Source organism: Miniopterus natalensis, chromosome 10 (assembly GCF_054644295.1).
Source record: "Miniopterus natalensis isolate mMinNat1 chromosome 10, mMinNat1.hap1, whole genome shotgun sequence".
NCBI classification, from domain to species: domain Eukaryota; kingdom Metazoa; phylum Chordata; class Mammalia; order Chiroptera; family Miniopteridae; genus Miniopterus; species Miniopterus natalensis.
Window position 1 is genome coordinate 15973601 of NC_142090.1, and position 20241 is coordinate 15993841.

The window sequence follows — 20241 nt, forward strand, 5'->3', positions numbered from 1 at the left end:
CCAACATACATTGTCTGAAGGTGAGTGTGGACCTGTGAGTCCTCCCTTTGGGGTCCAGTGAGATAGAATAGGAATCCGTAGGGTCTTATATTCAGAGGCAGAACTGAGAAACTGTATCCATTTTCCTTTTTCTTTGAAGTGTCTTTTGAAAAGACACTGAGCACTCTCTCGCTGTTCTGAAGAAACACAGTTGACCTTTAAGCCACCAACCCCTGACTAGTGTCTGCTGACCTACTTTTCCCCTTGCAGCGTCATCAGTGGTGTTGGGGAACTGGATCTAGACAAAGGGCTAGTGAAGAAAGCAGAGCCCAACACCAAAGACAAGCCTTATCCCGACTGCCCCTTCCTGCTGCTAGATGTGCGCGATAGAGACTCTTACCAGCAGTGCCACATTGTTGGAGGTAAGAGAGAGGCGGCTTTGTAGTGCCTCACTCCCAAGAACACAGCCCATTCTCGCATCCCGGCCTCCTGGACCACATCCCATGGTCAGCAGTTAAGGAACCATGTGTTAGCCTGATCCATTATGGAAACCTGTGAGTTGGCTTTACCATAATGCTCTGAGACAGGCTGGTGACCTCAGATGGCTCAGGGGCCCAGTGCTAAACATCAGAAACAGTCAAGTGAAGCTTCATATTTTGTTTATAGTGTCCTGTTTCTTTTCTTTCACAAAAGTATTTAGGTTTATGGCTTGTTGATTTTGAAAATATATTTCTTTTAACTCTTAGTTCGACTTTAAACCAACTGGGGAGCAGGGCCAAGTTGTACGAGGTGAGCTGCAAACTTCCTAATTTTCCTTTCTTTACAGCTTACAGTTACCCAATTGCAACTCTGTCTAGAACAATGAACCCGTATTCAAATGATATTCTTGAATATGTATCCTTTGTTGCATTTTACGGAGTTGGGTGATGACGAGGATTGTAAGAATCAGACATCACGAATCACGCTCCTGGTAGGAAAACTCTGTGAAGGACTTTTGATGATAATTAGCTTACTTAGCATACTTTAGAATTTGGATTCTTAGCTGTTACTGAGTATGCTGACCATGAGGGCAGATGCTTCCAAGCCACACTGCACTGGGCCAGAGAACATCAGGTTAAAGATTATGACCCATTAAGAGTTAGTCCTGCCCTGGTTGGAGTGGCTCCGTTGGTTGAATGTCGTCCCATGTACGGAAAGGTTGCGGGCTCGATCCCCGGTGGGGACGTGCAGGAGGCAGCCAATGGATGTTTCGCTCTCACATCGGTGTTTCTCGCTCTCTTTCCCTCTCTTCCTCTTTCTCTGAAAATCCTTTTAGAAAAAGAGATAGTCCTAAGACTTTTTTCCCCTAGAAGCTTTCCCAAGTAAAACTTACAAAGTAAGTTTTCTTCCTTCTATTTTAACTTTTCTCTTCTTATAATTTTTTGTTCATAAAAATCATACAAGTAGAAAATAATTTAAATACCAAAATATGTGAGAAAGAAAATTGCAATCTTTGCTAATCACCCATTTGAACAACTCTTTATTACATTTTTTGTATATTTTATTCCAGACCATCTTCTATGTATGTTTTAACAAAGTAGAAGTCATACTGTATATATCTTGCTTTACACCAGTTGATATTACAATGTATTTTGCCATACTAACACACACTCTATATAAACTCCATTTTTGATACAGTGTAAATGTCTTCAGATTTATTATAATTTACTAAACTTTTCCTCTCTATTGTACTTTTACGTGATTCTCATTTTTTTACTATTATAAACAAAGCTGCATTAGAACATATTGAACATAAAAGTTTTTCTGTTTCCTGGCCTGTAAAGTAGAGCTTGTAATGCTTTCCAGGGTTGTGATGATAACAGAGCTGAAGGGTGTACAGTGTACCCAGTGCTGTCTTGGACCACGGTAATATTAGTTCATTAAAAGAGAAGAATACCAGCGCGTGTGGTTTCCATGACAGGAAGAAATCTAGTAATTGCCAGTGTGATGGGTAAAGAGAGGGGTCGTCTGATGTTCCCCTGAACTGAGAAAGGTGAACTTTGACAGCTGTTTGTGCCTTGGAGGTTTCCTACAGCCTAGGAGTATTAACTCGGTGTGGTCAGACCTTAACCCGGCTAACTCAGAAAAATGCCCACGGCAAGATCATCATTCTGTATGACGACGACGAGAGGCTGGCGAGCCAGGCGGCCACCACCATGTGCGAGCGGGGCTTCGAGAACCTCTTCATGCTTTCCGGAGGTGAGCGGGCCCGGGTGCTCCCAGGCCGTTCGTCCTGCAGCCCCACTTTGCCGCCTTTATCCGCAGAGTGGCCAGAGCTCAGTGCAGGCGTACCTTGGAGGTACCCAGACCACCACCACCGCAGAGCAAGTATCGCTGCAAAGCGAGTCGTAATCTTTTTGCTGGTGGAGGGTCTGGCCTTCAATTTGTAAAAAAAAAAGAAAAGAAAAGAAATCTGTGAAGTGCAGCAAAGCGCAGTGGAACGAGGGCTGCCTGTGTTTCGGGGAGAGAGAGCACGGCTGCGAGGAGGCCGCGCTCTCAGAAACATCCGTTAGCTTTATCAGCGCATGTTTCAAATTCCTGAAATACTGACTTGCGTCAGGGCTCGGTGAGAAAGCCTTGATGCTGAAGACTTAAGCAGAAGGATTTCTGGTGGAATTCTCAGAATCCCACATAACAAGCGACATTTTCTGGTGTAATTTTCTTAATCGTGAAGCAGTTAGGAGAGATTTCCCGTCTTTGTGTTGGCCTCGCCTTGGAGACCAGAGATTAGGAGACACGCAGTCTCCTTTTCAGGTTTTGCCCTGGCCTCGCAACGTTAACGCTGCTTTTTCTATGATCTTCCACACCTAGGTTTAAAAGTCTTAGCTCAGAAATTCCCAGAAGGACTGATTACGGGTTCCCTGCCAGCATCTTGCCAGCAAGCCCTTCCTCCTGGTTCTGCCCGGAAACGATCCAGCCCCAAAGTGCCACCCCCACCAGCAGAGAATAAATGGAGATTTACCCCAGAAGACCTAAAAAAAATAGAATATTACCTGGAAGAGGATCAGGGTCCTGCAGACCATCCCAGTAAGACACTTTGACCTGTAGAGAGAATGCTTTCTGTAGAGCTTGAGATTTATGATCGCTTATAATATATTCAAAGTCTTAAAATATTTGTGTTTGGGGTTGCAGGTGCTCTGCAGGGAGGGGGGCAAGTGGAGGTGATCCCAGATTGTGACAAGAATTAGGCATTGTGCACAGACATAGAAGAGAGTCTATCGAAGTGCACTCCAGGCAGAGTTGGGAGGCTAAGCTAAGGCATTCAGAGTCCTTGGAAAGTTTTCATTCCCTTCCGCTGCTTCTAGGCACATCAAAACCACTCTGGCCTTTCCTTTGCACGCTGCTTCCTCTTCTATGCCCCCTTCTCTAACAAGAAGGAAGGTGGGAGAGGCCAAGTTGGCTGGGAACAATGGAGACGAAGAAAGAAAAGCTATTAGGGCTTCCTTTCATCCCTTTTCCCCACCTTAAGTTGATGGCAAGGATAAACAATAGGTTTTTAGCCTTAAGTAAATGCTGAATAGGCCTTTATTAGCTTAAAAGTGGTTGTAGCGTAAGACTTCATTAATTTAACAGTGTACTTGGCAGATTGTCCCCGAGATCACTCTTGCAGCTCCGCTCCCGCTTCCTTGCTCCCTCCAGGCCGGCTGAGCCAAGTCAATGCCTCCGGAAGAGACTCCAAGGTTCCAGGCGCCCGCAGCAGTCAGAACCTGCCCACCGGGGCCCCCGCCGGCCACCAGAACCCCCGCTCACAAGGCAGCGGCCACCTGCAAGGCAAACCCTGGAAGTAAAGACTTTGTCTTACTCAAATAAATGTTTTCTCTCCTTTCGGAACCCCTGAGCAGTTCCCCAGTCAGTCATTTTCAGAAACTGGTGCAGAGGAAAGACCACGCATGGCATGTGCAATAGGCCCCTTCCCTCCTGCTGTCTCCAGCTCCTGTCCCTCATCCAGCTCGGGAAGGGTTTGGACACAACCAGAGGCAGATCAGGCTCTAGTGTCTGCGTGATATCCATAGAATATTTACGTCTCTGAAACAGAGTCAGAAGAAAGTCTCATTTGGGGGCTTTAATGTGTTCTAATAAGGTGCAGCTTGTTTTGGTCTATATCCTGCGTTGTTTTGTAAATACTTCAGTTATATCTGATGTGTTCCTCCCAACCAGTTCTTTTTCACTCACGTTCTTGATTTCATGAAGGTTCTTCAGGTAGGCTTTGCAGCCTGAGAAGCTGGCCTGGGGGTGCCAGTGATTCTTGGCTTTCAGCCTCCCCACCCCCACCCCGAGTGGGCCCACTGGCTGAGGCGCTCTTCCCAGCACTGGAAGCAGGCTCTGTCGTGAGTTTGGTACCCGCAAGCATCACTCAATTTTAAGGTTCAGTAAAGCAGCGCTCACGCTTCCTGAACCTTCCTCCTCACTGCGCGATTCCCGGAGCCAGCAGTGTTGATAGGCGCTCAGCTGCCTCCCACAGGGCACGGCCCGCACCGAGAGTCCTCTACAGGGCTGCTGAGAGCCTTTGAAGCCCCCTGGAGCTGCCCCTCATTGGCGTATCAGTTATGAATTTCCACTCCCCAGCTCGGGTCCATCCACCTTAGATGGGCAGAAATTCTGGCCACTTGAAAACATCAGCTTCGGGTGGGCCGCCAAGGGCACACAGGTGAGGACGACTCCAGGGTCCTTTGTCGGAACTGACAGCCCCTTAAGCCCTTGCTTAAAATACAGTATTAGTCTAATTGAGTAATTAGTGCAATTTCCTACTTACTTTTCATTCTCATGACTGAGCTGTGATTAGGAGGTTGTGATTATAGATTCTGGTTTGGGCCAGAATTTTGAATCAGCATTAATTGAATTGCTAGATGACTGACATTCATTCCATTTAATTGGGGGAACAAAAGACCTCAGGTAAGGATGAGGAACTCTGAAATCATCAGGAAAGGGAAAAGAGCCTTGTTAATTTTTATGGTCTGTGATCTGTAGCTGTGATAAGGAACTGAGGAATAAATTGTGCTTTTTGTCATGGCAACCAGCTTCTGAAAAGCCAACTGAAAATTGCCTATCCTTAGGTGGTTACTGCTGCTGCGTAAGATTTGCCTTAACGGCACTATTTTCTCGCCATCAAAAAAAAACGTACCACAGTATTTCTAGCGTGGGGGGCTGTGTTTGTAAGAGAAGTAAAGGTAATAAATATCTCATAGAGAATATGGAAAAATAACTTTCAGATTCCGCCCGGTTCTGTTTTAGTATGTTTATTTCTCTCCACTCGATTTCCAAAGTACAGCATTTTCCGATGCTTTAAAAATCAAACAAACCAGCGACATTGTTCAGATGTGAAGCCGTGCCCGGTTTTCCACAAGATTCAAGAATCTTGTATAAAATTCAGCCAACGTACACATAGCTTTAATGAGGAGCCTGTCATGTTTCCCCATAAATTTATTGCCTGAGAACTTAGTTCAGCCTTTTGCTAATGCCAAAATGCTCTGGCTTTTTATTTTCTTTACAACATAAATTTTTTTAAATGCAAATTTTTCCACACTCAACTTTCCCCTAGCATGGACAAGATTTTCAGCCATTTTTGACACATATACATTTTTAAGAAAAAAAAAAAAAAAGTTTTCTCTGCAACAAAGTTCTGGTTATGCCATTTTAAAGTTGACTAGTCAGGAGTTTAGGTTCCCCCACTCGATTCTATTTTGAGTGTAAAAGCTACGTCGTCCCCCTTTCTTCCTATTCTGTTTCCCCATCACCAAATGACATTCAAGTGCTGGGAACTACTGTATATATGTGGAAAGTCAGGTTCACCGAACCTGTTAGAATTGTTGTGCATTTAGCTGAGCATTCTGGCAGGTTGAGTGTATTTATGTATCATTCTGCATAGTGCTTTGCCCTGTTGGTAAGGATTTTAAGTAACTACGCCTCAAAGACCTGACTCTGCACTACAGGCGTTAAATGTCGCTCGCAGTTTTTATATGCTCAAGGTATTGCTTCGAATGTTTGACTTTACTCATTTCTTCACTAGATTAACTGACATGTATTATTTAAGTGATCAGTGATACTTTGTACAGTTACGAATGTTGAAGATTAAAGTACATAGTTATTAATTTGCTGTTTGCCGTTAATATGCTGAGATCTGCCAACCTCTCTCTTCCTCTGGTGAGATGAGTTGAGGGAGCCACGTGAGACTGGGGTGATTTGAAAGAGGACCTCTTTTTGCTGCATGTCCCAGGAAGGCGTATATTCCTTGTGTAAATAAATCAGGAAATCATTCCAGTTAGGGCAAGGGACCTTCGGTCTCATGCTCAGCAGGGACTAATTGCCACCTTAAACACATTGCAGCAGGACTTTCTTGACAGCGTTTCAGGGGTTGACGAGACGCCCTTGCCTTGTGACCCCCCCCAAATGGAAGGCACTTTATCAATGTACAGCTACAGCTCCATCTGCACAGCGGCAATGGCCCAAGTCTAAATAATACTTTCAGTGCTCTGAAGGGGTACGTATTTAAGAAAGAAAGGAGGGAAGGAAGGGGAGAGGCAAGGAGGCAAGAAGTGGGGGGGCTACATTACTCATTCAAAAACAAAAAGAATGATCTTGGGTTGTAATAATGTCAGATTTAATCTACTGAAAGGTAAAGAATGATTCGAACGACCTTAAAGTCATTTTATTTTTTACCTCGAGTGGAAAACCAGAACCTGCACAATCACATCGGATGTGGTGTAAATCAGAATGAAAAGAGAACAAATAATGCTCATTAGTTGCTGAGGGATTTTTCCTATGGTGCTGTTGAGACCAGGCAGAAATTCTTAAGACTTTAGACTACTCACCAAGAACACAGTGCAACACAGAAACCTTCTTTTCTCTAATTCCCTTCTGGAATAGAAGTGAAATCAGAATCCTAGACTAGGAAGAAATATGTAGGTAATTTTTCTTGTTTGGTTTTGTTTTCTGTCATGTTATATATGGGTTATAGATTCTGTCTTTTACGCTATCTGACTTTTTTAAGGGAGGTAATTAATTTCTGTCCACCTGGATTTAAATCCATGCCTCCCTCCTTGCTCTGCTCTGAAGATAATCACTAAGAACCTTTCTTTCCCCAGTTCCAGAATGTTCTCAGTGTCTTTAATGCGCCTTATTTTCTTCACAATTCTTTCCAAGATGTAACTCCCATAATACTTTTCCTTTTTTTTTCTCTCAAACAACAGAAACACGGATTCTGATTCATCAGTTTGATTATGTGAGCATGATGACATGCTTACATGCAGTTCAATTACTTTTTTGATTAACAAATATATTTTCCCCATAAAAAAAACACACACAGTAAATAAGACACGCTGTGCTTGCAAAGTGCTCATAACACATTTCGCTAGCAATGCTTTCCCACAATTGTAGTAATTATTGAAATTGTCTGTTGTCGTGTTCTTAAATTGGTACACAGGTCAATTGTAGCATAAAATATGTAACAGCAATTTCTCATCGTTGAATGCTGACAGAATGGGACTCGGGGCCGGGTTTTATGTGTGCTTGCAAAGCTGCGTTGCTCGTGCCACGCTCCTGACGGCCTCGCTCTCTGATGCTGACCCTCTTTGTTCTTAAATGCAGCAGATTCTCCTCACGTGTGTAACATCCTGAGGCACATGGCAAAATGTGGGCCATCAGAGGTCACTCATCAAATGTTATTACCTGGTGGGCTACATTTTTTTAATTATTTGAAATTTTATTTGGACTATAAGCTCCTAGAGGGTGAAAATCGCCAACTATATGACAGTGGCCCTTAAAAAGGGTGTGTGACTCAGTGAATTGACCCTGTCAGGACTGCAGTCTGGGCTGCGATGCCCATTGTGGGCTCCTCAGTGCGGGTCTGCCATTCTGGACTCGCTGAAAGCGCTTTCTCTTTTATCCCCTTGTGTTACCTCCTGCTTTTGTGGAGAGGCATTCACAACCCTGAGGTCTTTAGATTCCCCTCTGCAGGAGGCCCCGGGGGCCGTTAGGGGCCTCATTATTGCCCCGGCTGTCTGCTGTCCGCCAGGCTGTTTCCACGGCCCTCTGAGGCTGGAGGTAGCTTTCAGCATTCACCAAATACAGGTCACACTCCATCCCCAGCCGAGAGTGGGTTATTTTTCTCCTTTGTTTTAAATCTTGAAGATGTCCAGATAATTTATATTAGCAGATATTTAAGGAGCGCTGACTCCGTGTTAGGCAGCATTTCCAGACTCTTTGTTGTATGTTTTGACACAGTTAATTCTCACAGCAGTCCTACGAGGTAAGCACCATCATTTTCAGGTGAGGAGACTGAGGGCCTAGTGGAAATTAAGCAACTCTCCCTGAGTCACTGAGCTGGACGGTGAAGAAGCCAGGATCCAACTTGAGAACTGTGGCTCCAAAGCAAGTTCGATCAGCTGGGCACAGCCATGCCCTCCCTCGGCGATGCTCCAATTGACCAACAGAAATGTAACTTTCCCTCGGCCGTTGGCCTCCCCGCTCCCCCCCTGAGACTCCACAGGAAGCTGGCCGCCTCTGCTGCGCAAGAGGCGCTGGAAGCTCAGGGGCTGACATCTGCTCCTGGGCTGTGTATTTCCATATTTCCGCCGTGTCTGGGGACCTGTCCTGAACACAGGTGTTCCAGTGTTTCTGGGGCTTGTTCCGTTTCTTAGTGAACATCTACTGAGGTGTCACTTCAGGAATGAGTTACAAACTTTTCATTAAATTGTAGGAAAAAAAAGTAGGCTGTTTTCCCGAGAGGCTGAGCTGTTCGTTCAATAAACCATATTGATATGATTTGTGTCTGGTCTTTTCTCTCCTTTGCGGTAATGTTTCTGATTTAGGCCGAGACAGAAATTACGTGAATTGGCTCGTGGCCGCAGCCCTGGGGGGGAGGAAGCAGCGGCAACCCTGTGCGCCTCGTGGGTGTCAGCGGGCCTTCCACGCCACTCCTGCAGCGCAGCTGAACTCCGCTGCTGGGGTGAAGCAGAAGCCTTCGTTTTTCTTCTTTCAGTTGGCAAGAAACATTGGGCAGTCCCAGCTCTGGGGCTGTTAGATCATGCTCACAGTTTGAGTCCCCAATGTAATGCGGATGCTGAAAGCTTCGGGGAGGATTCCTTACCCTTCGACAGTTTTTCAGGGTTCACGGGTGTCCCGTGCTGTTTTCTTGGAGCTCTTCCTTCATCCGGCCAATTTGAATGGTGGAGTTGGTCATATCAGTTTCCTGAAAGTAGCATCTGGGTCTCAGTGTGTTCACAGAATGAGGTTTCTGTCCTCAGAGTCCTCGCAGCAAGAGTCCGCCCGCACCTTCACATCCACCTAGTCCCACTCACCCTTGCGGAACAATTGCTGAGATGATGATAGCCTGTGCTGGATGAGGGACCAGTGAGGTCATCTCTGGATTGTATTCAATGACATTTCAATTTTAACTTCAGGCCAGAGCCAGAAAGCTACATGTGCGTATCTGAGCATTAATTCAGGAGACCACCCTAGGGGTTCTCATGGACCGCCAGTGGCTCACAGGCCATATATAATGGGCTAAGAAAAAGGTAAAGTGAGTTCATTGAAAAATAAGGTTTTTTGAGAAGCCCTGGAGAATTGGTATAGTCAGTCAGCACAGTCAACTCCCCAGGTTGATAGGGGAGCAGAATCTGAGCAGAAAGGGCTCTTGGGAAGTTTCCTCTGAGCTACGGCAGAGCGCTCAGGGAATGGTCCCCACCTGGGGGCATGAGTACCCCGCCTTGGTGGAAACACTGCTACTTCTAGCTCTATCTGGAGTGTAAGTTTTTCCAAAGACAAGACAACTGCATTGTTCTGGGCAATTGATGGTGAAATATGAGGCCAGAGCAGAAGAAATGACAAATTATAGAAAAGAATCTGGGCTTGAATTTATTTTATTTTTTTGTTAATCCTCACCCAAGGATATTGTTTCCATTGATTTTTTTTTTTTTTTTAATATATTCCATTGCTTTTCAGAGAGAATGGGAGGGGGAGAGAGAGAGAGAGAGAGAGAGAGAGAGAGAGAGAGAAACAATGATGTGAGAGAGACACATCGACTGGTTGCCTCCCTCATGAGCCCCAACCGGGGCCAGGGATCGAGCCTGCAACCGAGGTACGTGCCCTTGGCCGAAATCGAACCCAGGACCCTTCCATCTGTGGGCCAACGCTCTGACCACGGAGCCAAACTAGCCAGGGCTCCATTGATTTTTAGAGAATGGGAGAGAGAGAGAAACATTGATGTGAGAGAGACATATCGATTGGTTGCCTGACTGGAGCCAGAGATCAAACATGCAACCCAGGCGTGTGCCCAACCAGGAATAGAACCCATGACCCTTCAGTCCACGGGCCGACACCACTGAGCCACACAGGCCAGGGCTGGGCTCAAATTTAGATGACTATTCAGATGTTTGATGTTGATAATAAGTTGATACTAGATAAATTTACCCACAGGTTTTTGAGACAACTCCCCTACCCCCATTATTAAAGTTCATTGCAAGAAATTCAGAAAAGTATAAAGAGGAAAACCACCACCACTACCCACTTACGATATACAATTTAGTGTTATAGTAAATCTACAGAGTTGTGCAACCATCCACAATCCTGTTTTAGAACATTTCCTTCATACAGCCAGCTTCATTCACTTAGGATATTGTGGCCATTTTCCCCTGTCCACATAGACCTCGATGGCTACAGGACACTCCATGTGTAAACCTGTCATATCGGCATCAATACTGGTATCTACTTAGATTCTTTTTACTTAAATTTTTACTATTGCAGCCATGTACATACATATATTTGAACTTATCTGAATATTTTAATAAAATAAATTCTTCCAAGTGGACTTTCTGGGTCAAAGGGGCCATGCACTGAAAACTTTCATGCACATTGCCAAATCGCCCTCCAGGAAGCTGGTGTGAATGTATCCTCCCACCAGTAGGATGTGACGGGTCTTATTTCTTCACAGCCTTGTTGCTGTTTTATTCTTTGTCAATCTGATGAGAGAAAAATGACGTATTGGGGGGTTTTAAGTATGCAAAAAGATTACTCAGAGGACCGGTATCTTTCATACATTTATTGGCTTTTTGTGTTCTTTTGGGAATTGCCTATTTTTCTTTTGAAATATTAGTCTATTTTTTGAACCCCTTTTACTTATAAGAGCTCAAGGTTATTAATACTTTTTCGTATATGCTACAATACTTTCTAAAATTATTGCTTCTTTTAGCTTTTGTTTTTATTTATAAAATAAAAATTTTCACCAATAGATTTTTTAAAATATGTATCTGCAAACAAAACTAATGCTCTTCCTACATTGAAAATACAAAAGAAAAGTATTAATGACTTCTATGTCTCCATTTAGCACGCGTGTGTTAAGTGCCTACTGTGTGCCATGTACTTGGCCAACCAGTAGGGACTAAGGGTTGACGAAAACGATGCAGACCCTGCCCTTGTGGAATTTTCATCCGAGTGCTTCATTCCTTGTTTTTTTCCCACTTTCTTGACTCTTAACTGCTCAGAGCCTTACTTTCTAAACTACACCGTGGGGAATTCAAAATAACTTGCAAGCCTATAATATACAGATTATGAAAGTCATGAGCTCGTTAGTAAGTGTAGAGAACATTCATTCAACAAATATATATTGGACATCTGTATGTCAAGTACTATTGATGGTTTTGGAGCTTGAATGTCAAACGGAGTGCTTCCTACTATCAGGGAGCACAGTTTTAAATTAAGCAGTTTGACCTCTTGAAATCTAAGTAATCCAGTTTTGTAAAATGATATAATTTCTTGCTAACAGTATTTTTTCACTTATCAGTCTTTATTAAACAAAAAACAAGATCAGCCTTTTACTTCACCAAATTGCACCATTAAAGTGGGTTTCAACTTATCTTCATAGATTAAAAGGAAATGTTTCCCCAAAAATAACTTGAAGGAAGTGTTTTAAAATCTTTAGGTCATGTTTCTATAAAAACCAAAACACTATTTTATCATGTCTCATATAAGTTTATGTATAGTGTATGTATAGTCAGCTTTATTACTTTTATTTTTTAGAATGTTTGGCAGCAAATATATATATTAAAATAAGAAAACTTCAAGATGAAAATTACCTAAAGTTCCCTTTAAATAAATAAATAAGTAAATAAATAAATAAGCATTTGATCCTCAGGTCATTTTATGTGGAAAAGACAAGACTTTTAGTCAATGGAGCTGCGTGCATTGTGACATGCCAACCTGACTGATACAGGAAGAGCTGCCATCCCCACCCCCTTCTCTGCTTGGGGAGCTACCAATCCATCCCCACCCACTTCCCAATGACTTCTTTAGAAAGAAGTCCATCTTAGGTGGGTAGAAATTATGGCTACTTGAGGCATCGGCTTCAGTTAGGATGTGGGAGTAACTCACTGCTCTACAGTCAAACACATTTTAAGAGATCTGGAAAAAACAAGGTAGATTCTTGCTTTGAAAAAAGCTGAGATATCCTATATATTGTTGTGCTGGCCTCTAATGTGATATGTCAGCCATCAGAATCACCAAGCCAAAGGAGGGAAGGCAAATTCTAGGCTCTGGAGGGTAGGAAGAGGAGAGCCTTGTGTTTGAGAAATTTTGCAAATGTTAAGGAGTGGTCGTGGGTGGGACGGGAGAAGGGAGCGGAGACAGTGGACGGAAAGATCCTGGAAAGGAAGTGCAAAGGTAAAGAAAACTACTTCCATCCCTAAAGGCAAAGTCTGCATGATAAACTAGTTAATAAAATGTCCTGGGATTGGTGTCCTTCATCTTCAGAAAACGATTCCATTTAAACTAATTGCTCTCTTCCAATTTCATTCAGGAGTGGGAGGCCGTATTTGCTTGACAGAAATTTGCCTTGCCTGGCTGCAACATCTCTTTGGGACTGCAGTGGCCACCAATTATTCTATTTCATACTAAAAGTTACTGCTGTTGTAGATGAATGGATCCAACCGGCTAGACTATTGTACTAGCGGAATTCCTCACCACAGCAGGGTGCCAGGCATTTGGTTAGCAGCTGTGACTGCTGCTTGCCACTAAGGTATGAACAAATCACCCCACTGACGAGCTGAGCTCAGGGTGGTCTAATTAAAACAGATGCCACTTGGATACAACTTCACAGGACCTTGGAATGCGGGGGGATTTAGGGGTCATCTAGTCCAACCACCCACACATTTGCAGTGAGGCCTGCAGGAACTAAATCACTCCTGCCCCAGCTTGAAAAAGCAGGCGCACCACATGTGTTCCCACATGCATGTCCCAAGATTCTGTTCCGTGTACACTCAAACTTTATTTGGTTGCCAGAGAGGCTAAAGAAGAGAGAACCGAAGGGCCGGTTCAGTAGGGGTGATTCAGAGTGTGCTCCATGATGGTCTGGAGAGCCAGCCAGGTCTCCTGGGCCGTGGGGATGATCTGGGAGGCTGGCAGCAGGAAGCCGTAGCGCCCAGTGTCACGGAGCTCGAAGGTGTAGGAGTACTTGATGCCCTGGTTGTAGGTCCAGTCAATGGTGCCACCACTGGCTCGGTCTGGGGCAGGGACAGAAACGGGAGAGCAAAGGTCAGTCACACTGAAGCATTTCCCTGGGCCCAGCTGATGGTCCAAAGCCTCTGCAGTGTTGACTGGAGTCAGCGTCTACGCAGTGCCTGCTGTTGGCCAGGCAGCCCGGCTTCCTCCCAAGTAGCTCCCCTGAAGGTTCTCAGCCCAAGAAGCCCAGGGAGGTGGACCAGCAATGGTTCTCCTCTCCCTGGGGGATGTGAGGAAGTTCCTGCCATTGCAAAAGCCCCACTGAAAACCACCTGAGTCCTCCAGGAGCCACTTTGGTCAAGCCTCCAAATAGACCAGAGTTACCCACTTGGGTAGCCAGGATTTGTCCCCCGGGGCTGTGGTCTGCTGGGGAGAGTGCAAAGGGCCAGAGTCAAAGCAAAAATTCCTTGTCTGTCTCTCCAGAAGAAACTTGGCCCCGATTTGCAGTTACCAAGCAGTTAGGAAGCTGCTTTCGAATTGGGCAGGGAAGAGGGAGGCGGCTGCATATCAGAATTTAACTTGACAACATTGAATGAAGCAAAAACCTTCGACTGAGGGTTGAAACAGTTCCCAGAGAAGGCCTGGAGTCTGAAAGCAAGGCCAGCCCTGGGGAAGACTGCGACCCAGCGCCTGGGCAGGAAGTATGTGAGAAGGGCGAGCCGCAGCCTCCCCACCCCTCCCCCTCTGACCCTGTCCCCTGCTTTCTCAGTGCTCCCACCTCCTGTCAGCTGGTAAACTTGGTGCATTTCTTCAGGGCCCCACAGATGTGCCTGCACCCCACCTGTCTGCAACTCTGCTCTCACTCGGCTGTAGCCACTAGGGCCTCTGTGCTATTCCTGCTATTCCCCCAACACTGGGCCAAACCACGTGGTAGGGCCTTTGTTCTAGAAGGTTCCTCTGTCTGGAAACTCTTCGCTAGATAGATAGTCTCTTGGCTCTCTCCCTTATTTCCTTCAACACTTGTCCAAATTTCACTCTCATTCAATGAGTCCTCCCCTTAACCCCCCGCCCACGCCCACCCCCAGATTCCTGAGTCCCCTCACCCTGTTCTAGTTTTCCTTTTACTCCCTAGCATTTATCACCTAACACACAGTATCACTTACTCATGGTCATTGACAGTCTCCCTGGCTAGAATGTAAATTTTTTTATCTACGCTCATTTTATTCCCAAGCATGTAAAACAAGGCCTAGTGCATAGTAGGTGCTCAGTAAACATTTGCTGACTTGATTTCACTCTGTGTACCAGTGTTCCTCCCACGGGCACTGCATATATAAGTAAGTTTGGGAAAAAGAATATATTCTCCAATTGAAAGGCATTGCAGAAGAAGGACTTTTCAAGTTGAATTTCTTGGTGATCTACAAATGCCAGCAGAACTCTCCACCTTCTCCGTGCATGAAGCTGGACTTAAGCCCAAGACAAGAGGAGGACAAGAGTTCCCAGAGGAACTGCTATGTTTCTTTGAAGGTATCAAAAACGGCAGAGAAAGGGCAGCACTGCCCACTGAGCAGCAGTTACCAGGCAGGGTCAAGGGCCATTCTCCTTGCCCATGTCCCCGGACCTGGGCACCCTTGACCAACTGAGGTCACCCACAGAGACCATGCACCCACTTACAAATTGCTTTGATGATGCTGCCGTACTTGAACTTGGTCCCATACAGGGAGGCCAGGGCCGTCACAGCAGATTTGGCCAGCTGATCCTGGAGAAAACGCCAAGCAAGACAAACCTGTCATGGCCAGCAACACCAGGCCCCCAGAACAGCAGGGCCAGGGGAGCCCAGGGGCTGACAGGGTGACCCAGGAACATGCACCATACAGAAGCAGGTCCCCAGCGGAGAACACTGGGCCTGCTAGGGTGTGGAGGGCCAGCTCCTTCCCCAGCTCAAAGGCCCGTGATCCTCCGACCCTGCAGGATGTCCGGCTGGCACTTCGCTGCCTTTTGGTCATCCTGCAGCCCCAAGTGTGAACTTGAGGTGTAAGCGAGCCCCTCCTCTCTGTCATGTGACAGAAGTGACTCAACCACTCTGTGCCTCGGTTTCCCAGACAGAAAGTAAGGCTAGTCTGCCTTGGCTGGTTTGGCTCAGTGGTTAGAGCACCAGCCTGTGGACCCAAGGGTCGCAGGTTCGATTTCCCGTCAAGGGCATGTACCTCGGTTGCAGGTTCCATCCCCGGCCCGGTTGGGGCACATGTGGAAGGCAACCAATCGATGTGTCTCCCTCACATCAGTGTCCCTCTCTCTCGCTCTCCCTCCTTCCTCCCTTCCATTCTCTCTGAAAAGCAATGGAAAAAAATATCCTCAGGGGAAGATTTAAAAAAAAAAGTGCCCGGCCAGGCGTGGATCAGCAGTTGAGCGTCAACCTAGGATCCAGGCGATCGGGGTTTGATTCCCAGTCAGGGCACATGCCCGGGTTGCGGGCTCGATCAATGACTCTCTCATCATTGATGTTTCTATCTCTCTCTCTCTCTCCCTCTCCTTTCCTCTCTCTGAAATCAATAAAGATATATTTAAAAAAAAAAAAAGTAAGGCTAGTTTATCTTGCCAGTCTTCCCAGGCCACCGGGGGCCCAGGGAGGAACAGAGCGTTAAAAATCATGCAGGCGCTCGTGCCTTAAGCAGATCTGATGGACAAAGCCCTAGGCCTGCCCAAAGCTGCCTTTGGGAGAGGAGGGCAAGCGGGGGCGAGCACATACCAGCTCAGCCTGGTCGCGGGCTGGTTCTGTGGTATAGCCATAGGGATAGAGGAGGAGCTGGGAGTAGCTGTGGATGGAGATGAAGGCCTTGATGTTCCCATGGTTCTTCACAAAGTCCACGATGGACTTGACCTCCTTTTCGGAATTGGCAAACTTGCCATGGTAAGTCTCCGAGCAGGGGTTGCTGCTGGCTCCGGCCTCTGCGGGAGGAGAGAGGGGGTCGTTGGCATTCCTTACAGCGACAAAGGTGGGTGGGAAGGCATTTCCAGTGGTCCCATCCCTGCTCCCCAGAGCACACTGGGCCTTACTCCCAAAGCCGGCGTCCCAGTTCCGGTTGGGGTCCACCCCAACACAGGAGGAGCCTGCTGTGATGGATCGAGTCTTGCGCCACAAGCGGTTCTGAGGAAGGAAGGGGACACTTGTCAGTCACCATCACCGCGCTAGCCTGGGGCTCAGAGCCCATAGGGAGCAGTGTGGGCTGGAGCGGCCTCGATCGACACAAAGCACCCGATCCGGAGCTCGGGTGTGGACACAGCACGGGATCAGAAACCACTTTCAACTGGTTGTCAGGGAGGAAGGTGTCCAAAAGGGGGTCTTGGTTGAGGGAGAATGGAGGAGACAATGGATGGCATTTGGCCAGAGGTTCTTCTGGTGGAAAGTGAAAATGGCCTGAGGTGCCTCCACCCCCATATACATTTGATTGGTAGCATGAAGTACCTGCCATAAAAATAAAATAAAACTAGGAAGTAAGGACTGGGGCAGTGGGTCTCCACTGGGGCAGTTTTGTCCCCCCACACCCGGACATTTGGCAATGTCTGGAGACATTTTGGTGGTCTCAACTGGAGGGTTGCTGTTGGCATCTCATGAGTACTTGTCAGGGTGTGCTAAGCACTCGGCATGCACAGGACAGCCCCCCACAAAGAATTATCTGCCCAAAAAGTCAAGAATGCCGAGGTTGAGAACGCTGGTCTAGGGAAGCAGGTCTGTTTGCCCTTCCCTTGATTTCTGGAGCTTGAGCATAAGGACAAGTGACTTGGTCTCAGGGGCCAGAACCCACCCTGCTTTCCCCAAGAAGAGAAGGCGTGTATACCTTGCTGTGGGTGAAGGCAAAACCATCAGGGTTGGTGACAATCTCCAGGAAGATGTCCATTTTGTCAAGAATGGCGGTGAAAGCAGAGTTTTGGCCATAGTCCTGTGTGATCTGGTGGGGGGGTTGGAGGCAGAGAGGCAGAGTGGGCCAGGTCAGGCACCCACCCTGCTAGAGCAGTAGACACCTGCCCTCCGCCTCCCTCTGCGGTCACCGTTTCAGGATGGGGAGGGGAGGCCAGGGCTTCTGTGAGCCTCAGACACCAGTGACCCACTGGGCCAGAGCCCCCCTCCGTTCCCCAGGCTTACCTTCTTTGCAAACCAGATGCCGCTGGCCTGAGTGACCCACTCCCGGGAATGGATACCAGTGTCGATCCAGATGGCGGGACGGTTCTTTCCCCCAGTGCTGAACTAAGCGAGAAGAACAGAGAGGTGGTCCAGCTGGGGCCTGCTCTCACCTCCTTGAAGGGAAATGCACCCGGGCCAGAGGCCACCTGCTCTCTGGGTATCACAGGCTGAGGGGCCATCACTGAGGCGGGACTGGGGGCGTGGGCTGGATGGGGACCCTCAGCCCAAGCTTGGGGCAAACATGATTCAGCCAGACTTCCAGACCCCACCCTGTTCCTCTGTCGGAGATCACAAACAAGACATGTTATCTGGATTACCCCAACTCCAGGATAATTTCCACGTGTGACACTTGATTGGAAACACTTGGGTCACTTAAAAGTTTAAATTGTGCGTACAGATATGCACACACCTAGGCCAGCATGGAAATTCAGACCTTCCCAAATGTGGGCTCGGGGAGTTGGTAAACAGTGTGTTCCCTGTGACCATGGGCTCACCCTACACGCACACGTGGGCGCCCATTCTTGCACACGTGCCCGTGTACACCCATAGGCAGGCGCCCATTACCTTCAGCACGTAGATGGGACGGCCTTCAAAGGTGCTGCCGATCTGGAGCTTGCTGACCAGCTGTGGGTGCTCAGCCACCAGCATATCCATGAAGCCATAGATCTGAGAAGGGAGAGGGTGGAAGGCCAGCTTTAACGGCTTCCAGGTGCCCAGATGCCTCCCTTAACAGCTCCATTAACCGGCCAGCTGTGAGCCCTGCACTATGGAAGAGCCACGGCCCAGACCTCCCAGGCCACACGGAGACAGGGCAGGTGCCACCCACACCCAGGCTCTGGCCGGATTCCGCCAGCCTGACGCAGAGCCTGGTGCCCGTGGGGCCTGGCCCCAGAGGTCCCTCACCTCCTCCAGGGTGTGGTAGGTGGCATAGTTAAAGGTGTCGGTGGAGGCGGCCCGGGCCTGGAAGGCAAACATCTGCTCCTCTTCTTCGTCCAGCAGCGACTGCACGTCCTCGATCATGACCGTGTACTCGATGCCATGGGCCTCCAGGAAGACTTTGACGGCCTGGAGGCTGGGGAAGGGCACTCGGACATCGATGGGGGAGCCAGGCTGGGCAGGGCCCCGCCAGAAGTCCAGCTGCGGAGGACAAGAACCGCCCTGTCACAGCGGGCTGGGGAAGGGCCAGCCTGGGAGGGGGCGCTGGCTCCAGAGTACCCCTTATAATTGGGGGCGTTAGGGGCAGAAGGTGAAGGCAACCCCTGGGCACAGGACAAAGTCCAGTATGGTCAGAGAAATGGCCCAGGAAGCAGAGTGGGGTGGGGAGCACTTTGAGACAGCAAGGGAGGGAAAGCTACTGGAATGGGGGACCCCCCCCCCTTTGCTCAAATGCTCAAGGGCACCAAGATTCAGGAAGTGGGGGGTTAATCCCTTCCTAACAGGGATTAGTCCCATGATTCCTTTCTGGGAGGCATGGAAGAGACAGCCCAGGCTCCAGTGGTCGGTGGGGGCCAAGGGTGGGCCCAGCTGGTCTGAGAGGTACCCTGGGGCCGGCCTCAGGGAGGGCTCCTTTGTCCTCTGACCTGCAGGTGCTCCAGATCCTCCAGCTCCGTCACCTTCTGGACCTGGGCTTCATCAGGCACAGAGATTCGGAGCACCTGGTGCCTGGGCAGAGAGGGAGGGGAGACTGAGGGTCTGAGAAGCCCCTATTGGCCATGCGAATCCCCAGGGTGGGAGAAGGGCAGAGGTGGCCTAGAAACCCTCAGTCCTCTGGCTGAGCAGGGGGAAACATGAGGGGTCTAAGCAATAGATGGCCTGGGCTCCTTAGAGCCTTCTGGACACTGCTGATGTCCCCGATCCCAGTTTAGACTCTACGTCTCTCTCCAAAGCCAGCCAGACCTCCTCCTGTATCCTCTCCTAGAAATTCCTCCTCAGAGCTCAGACATTTCCAGGGCTCAGGAGGCTGTCCTGAGAGACAGACCCCTCCTCAGATCTGGTCCCTGGTCAGCCTGCCTCCCAGGGCGTGTCTGTCTGTCCATCTCCCCCAGTCAGTGGCTGGAGGCTGAGTCCTCCCTATCTCCCCTCTGAGCACCCCCTCCTCCTGTCCACACCCTTACCCCACAAAGTCCTCTTTGCCAAGGACAGCCCCCAGCAGGGCACTCAAAATTAGCAACGCCCGCATGCTGAAGGCAGTTGGGAAGGTCAACTGAGACTGAGAAAAGATCCTGGGGCCTTTTAAACTCTCCCAGGACAGAGGTCTCCTGGCTGTGCCTCCCCCTTGCACCTGGACACTGTCCCACGGGAAGGGAGGGTGGGAGTCCTGAGCTCGGATACCTTCTCACCCTTCCTGATAACGTGGCAGGGAACAGGGCAGCTGGAGAGATAAGCTGGGTCTCAATCCTTTGGCCAGGAAGGGCCAGCCTGGGCCTGAAGGTCAGCTGGGGTTTCGGGCCCCCAGCTGGAACCCTGCTCGCCCACAGCCCACAGTGCTGAGCCCACAACCCCAGCACCCACAGGTGGCCTGGGCAGTAGAGAAGGAGCCAGGACTTTGGAGTAGCCACACCAGAGGGGGCCTTGTGCGAGCACCCCCTTCTCCCACATCCCTGAGTGCCAGCTAG

General features: G+C 48.3%; 2 protein-coding genes across 4 annotated transcripts in view; one reads left to right on the forward strand and one right to left on the reverse strand.

Annotated features, from left to right (window-relative positions):
* Window positions 1-6107, forward strand: part of CEP41 (centrosomal protein 41) — a 42719-nt gene extending 36612 nt beyond the window's left edge. For all 3 annotated transcript variants that reach the window (XM_016213391.2, XM_087821018.1, XM_087821017.1), the window contains 5 exons: window positions 250-401; window positions 806-873; window positions 2103-2217; window positions 2830-3045; window positions 3658-6107. In XM_016213391.2, the coding sequence (XP_016068877.1) occupies window positions 250-401; window positions 806-873; window positions 2103-2217; window positions 2830-3045; window positions 3658-3806 (700 nt within the window). In that variant the 3' untranslated portion in view covers window positions 3807-6107. The remainder of the gene's footprint in view (window positions 1-249; window positions 402-805; window positions 874-2102; window positions 2218-2829; window positions 3046-3657) is intronic.
* A 7154-nt stretch (window positions 6108-13261) lies between these two features.
* CPA1 (carboxypeptidase A1) lies at window positions 13262-19823 on the reverse strand. Its single transcript, XM_016213319.2, has 10 exons — window positions 19741-19823; window positions 19207-19288; window positions 18530-18763; window positions 18191-18292; window positions 17588-17689; window positions 17283-17393; window positions 16501-16591; window positions 16193-16392; window positions 15118-15202; window positions 13262-13508 (listed from the first exon to the last, which is right to left on the reverse strand). The coding sequence occupies exons 1-10, from the start codon at window positions 19803-19805 to the stop codon at window positions 13321-13323; spliced, it is 1260 nt and encodes a 419-aa protein (XP_016068805.2). The 5' UTR covers window positions 19806-19823; the 3' UTR covers window positions 13262-13320.
* Window positions 19824-20241: the final 418 nt, after the last annotated feature.

Excerpts from the sequence above, each read along its gene's own strand:
- CPA1 (XM_016213319.2), bottom strand. The coding sequence starts at position 19,805 with ATGCGGGCGTTGCTAATTTTGAGTGCCCTGCTGGGGGCTGTCCTTGGC. Across the intron at positions 18,764-19,206 it reads AGGATCTGGAGCACCTGCAG|CTGGACTTCTGGCGGGGCCC; the intron begins GTCAGAGGACAA and ends TGTCCTCCGCAG. Across the intron at positions 13,509-15,117 it reads CAGCATCATCAAAGCAATTT|ACCGAGCCAGTGGTGGCACC; the intron begins GTAAGTGGGTGC and ends TCCCTGCCCCAG.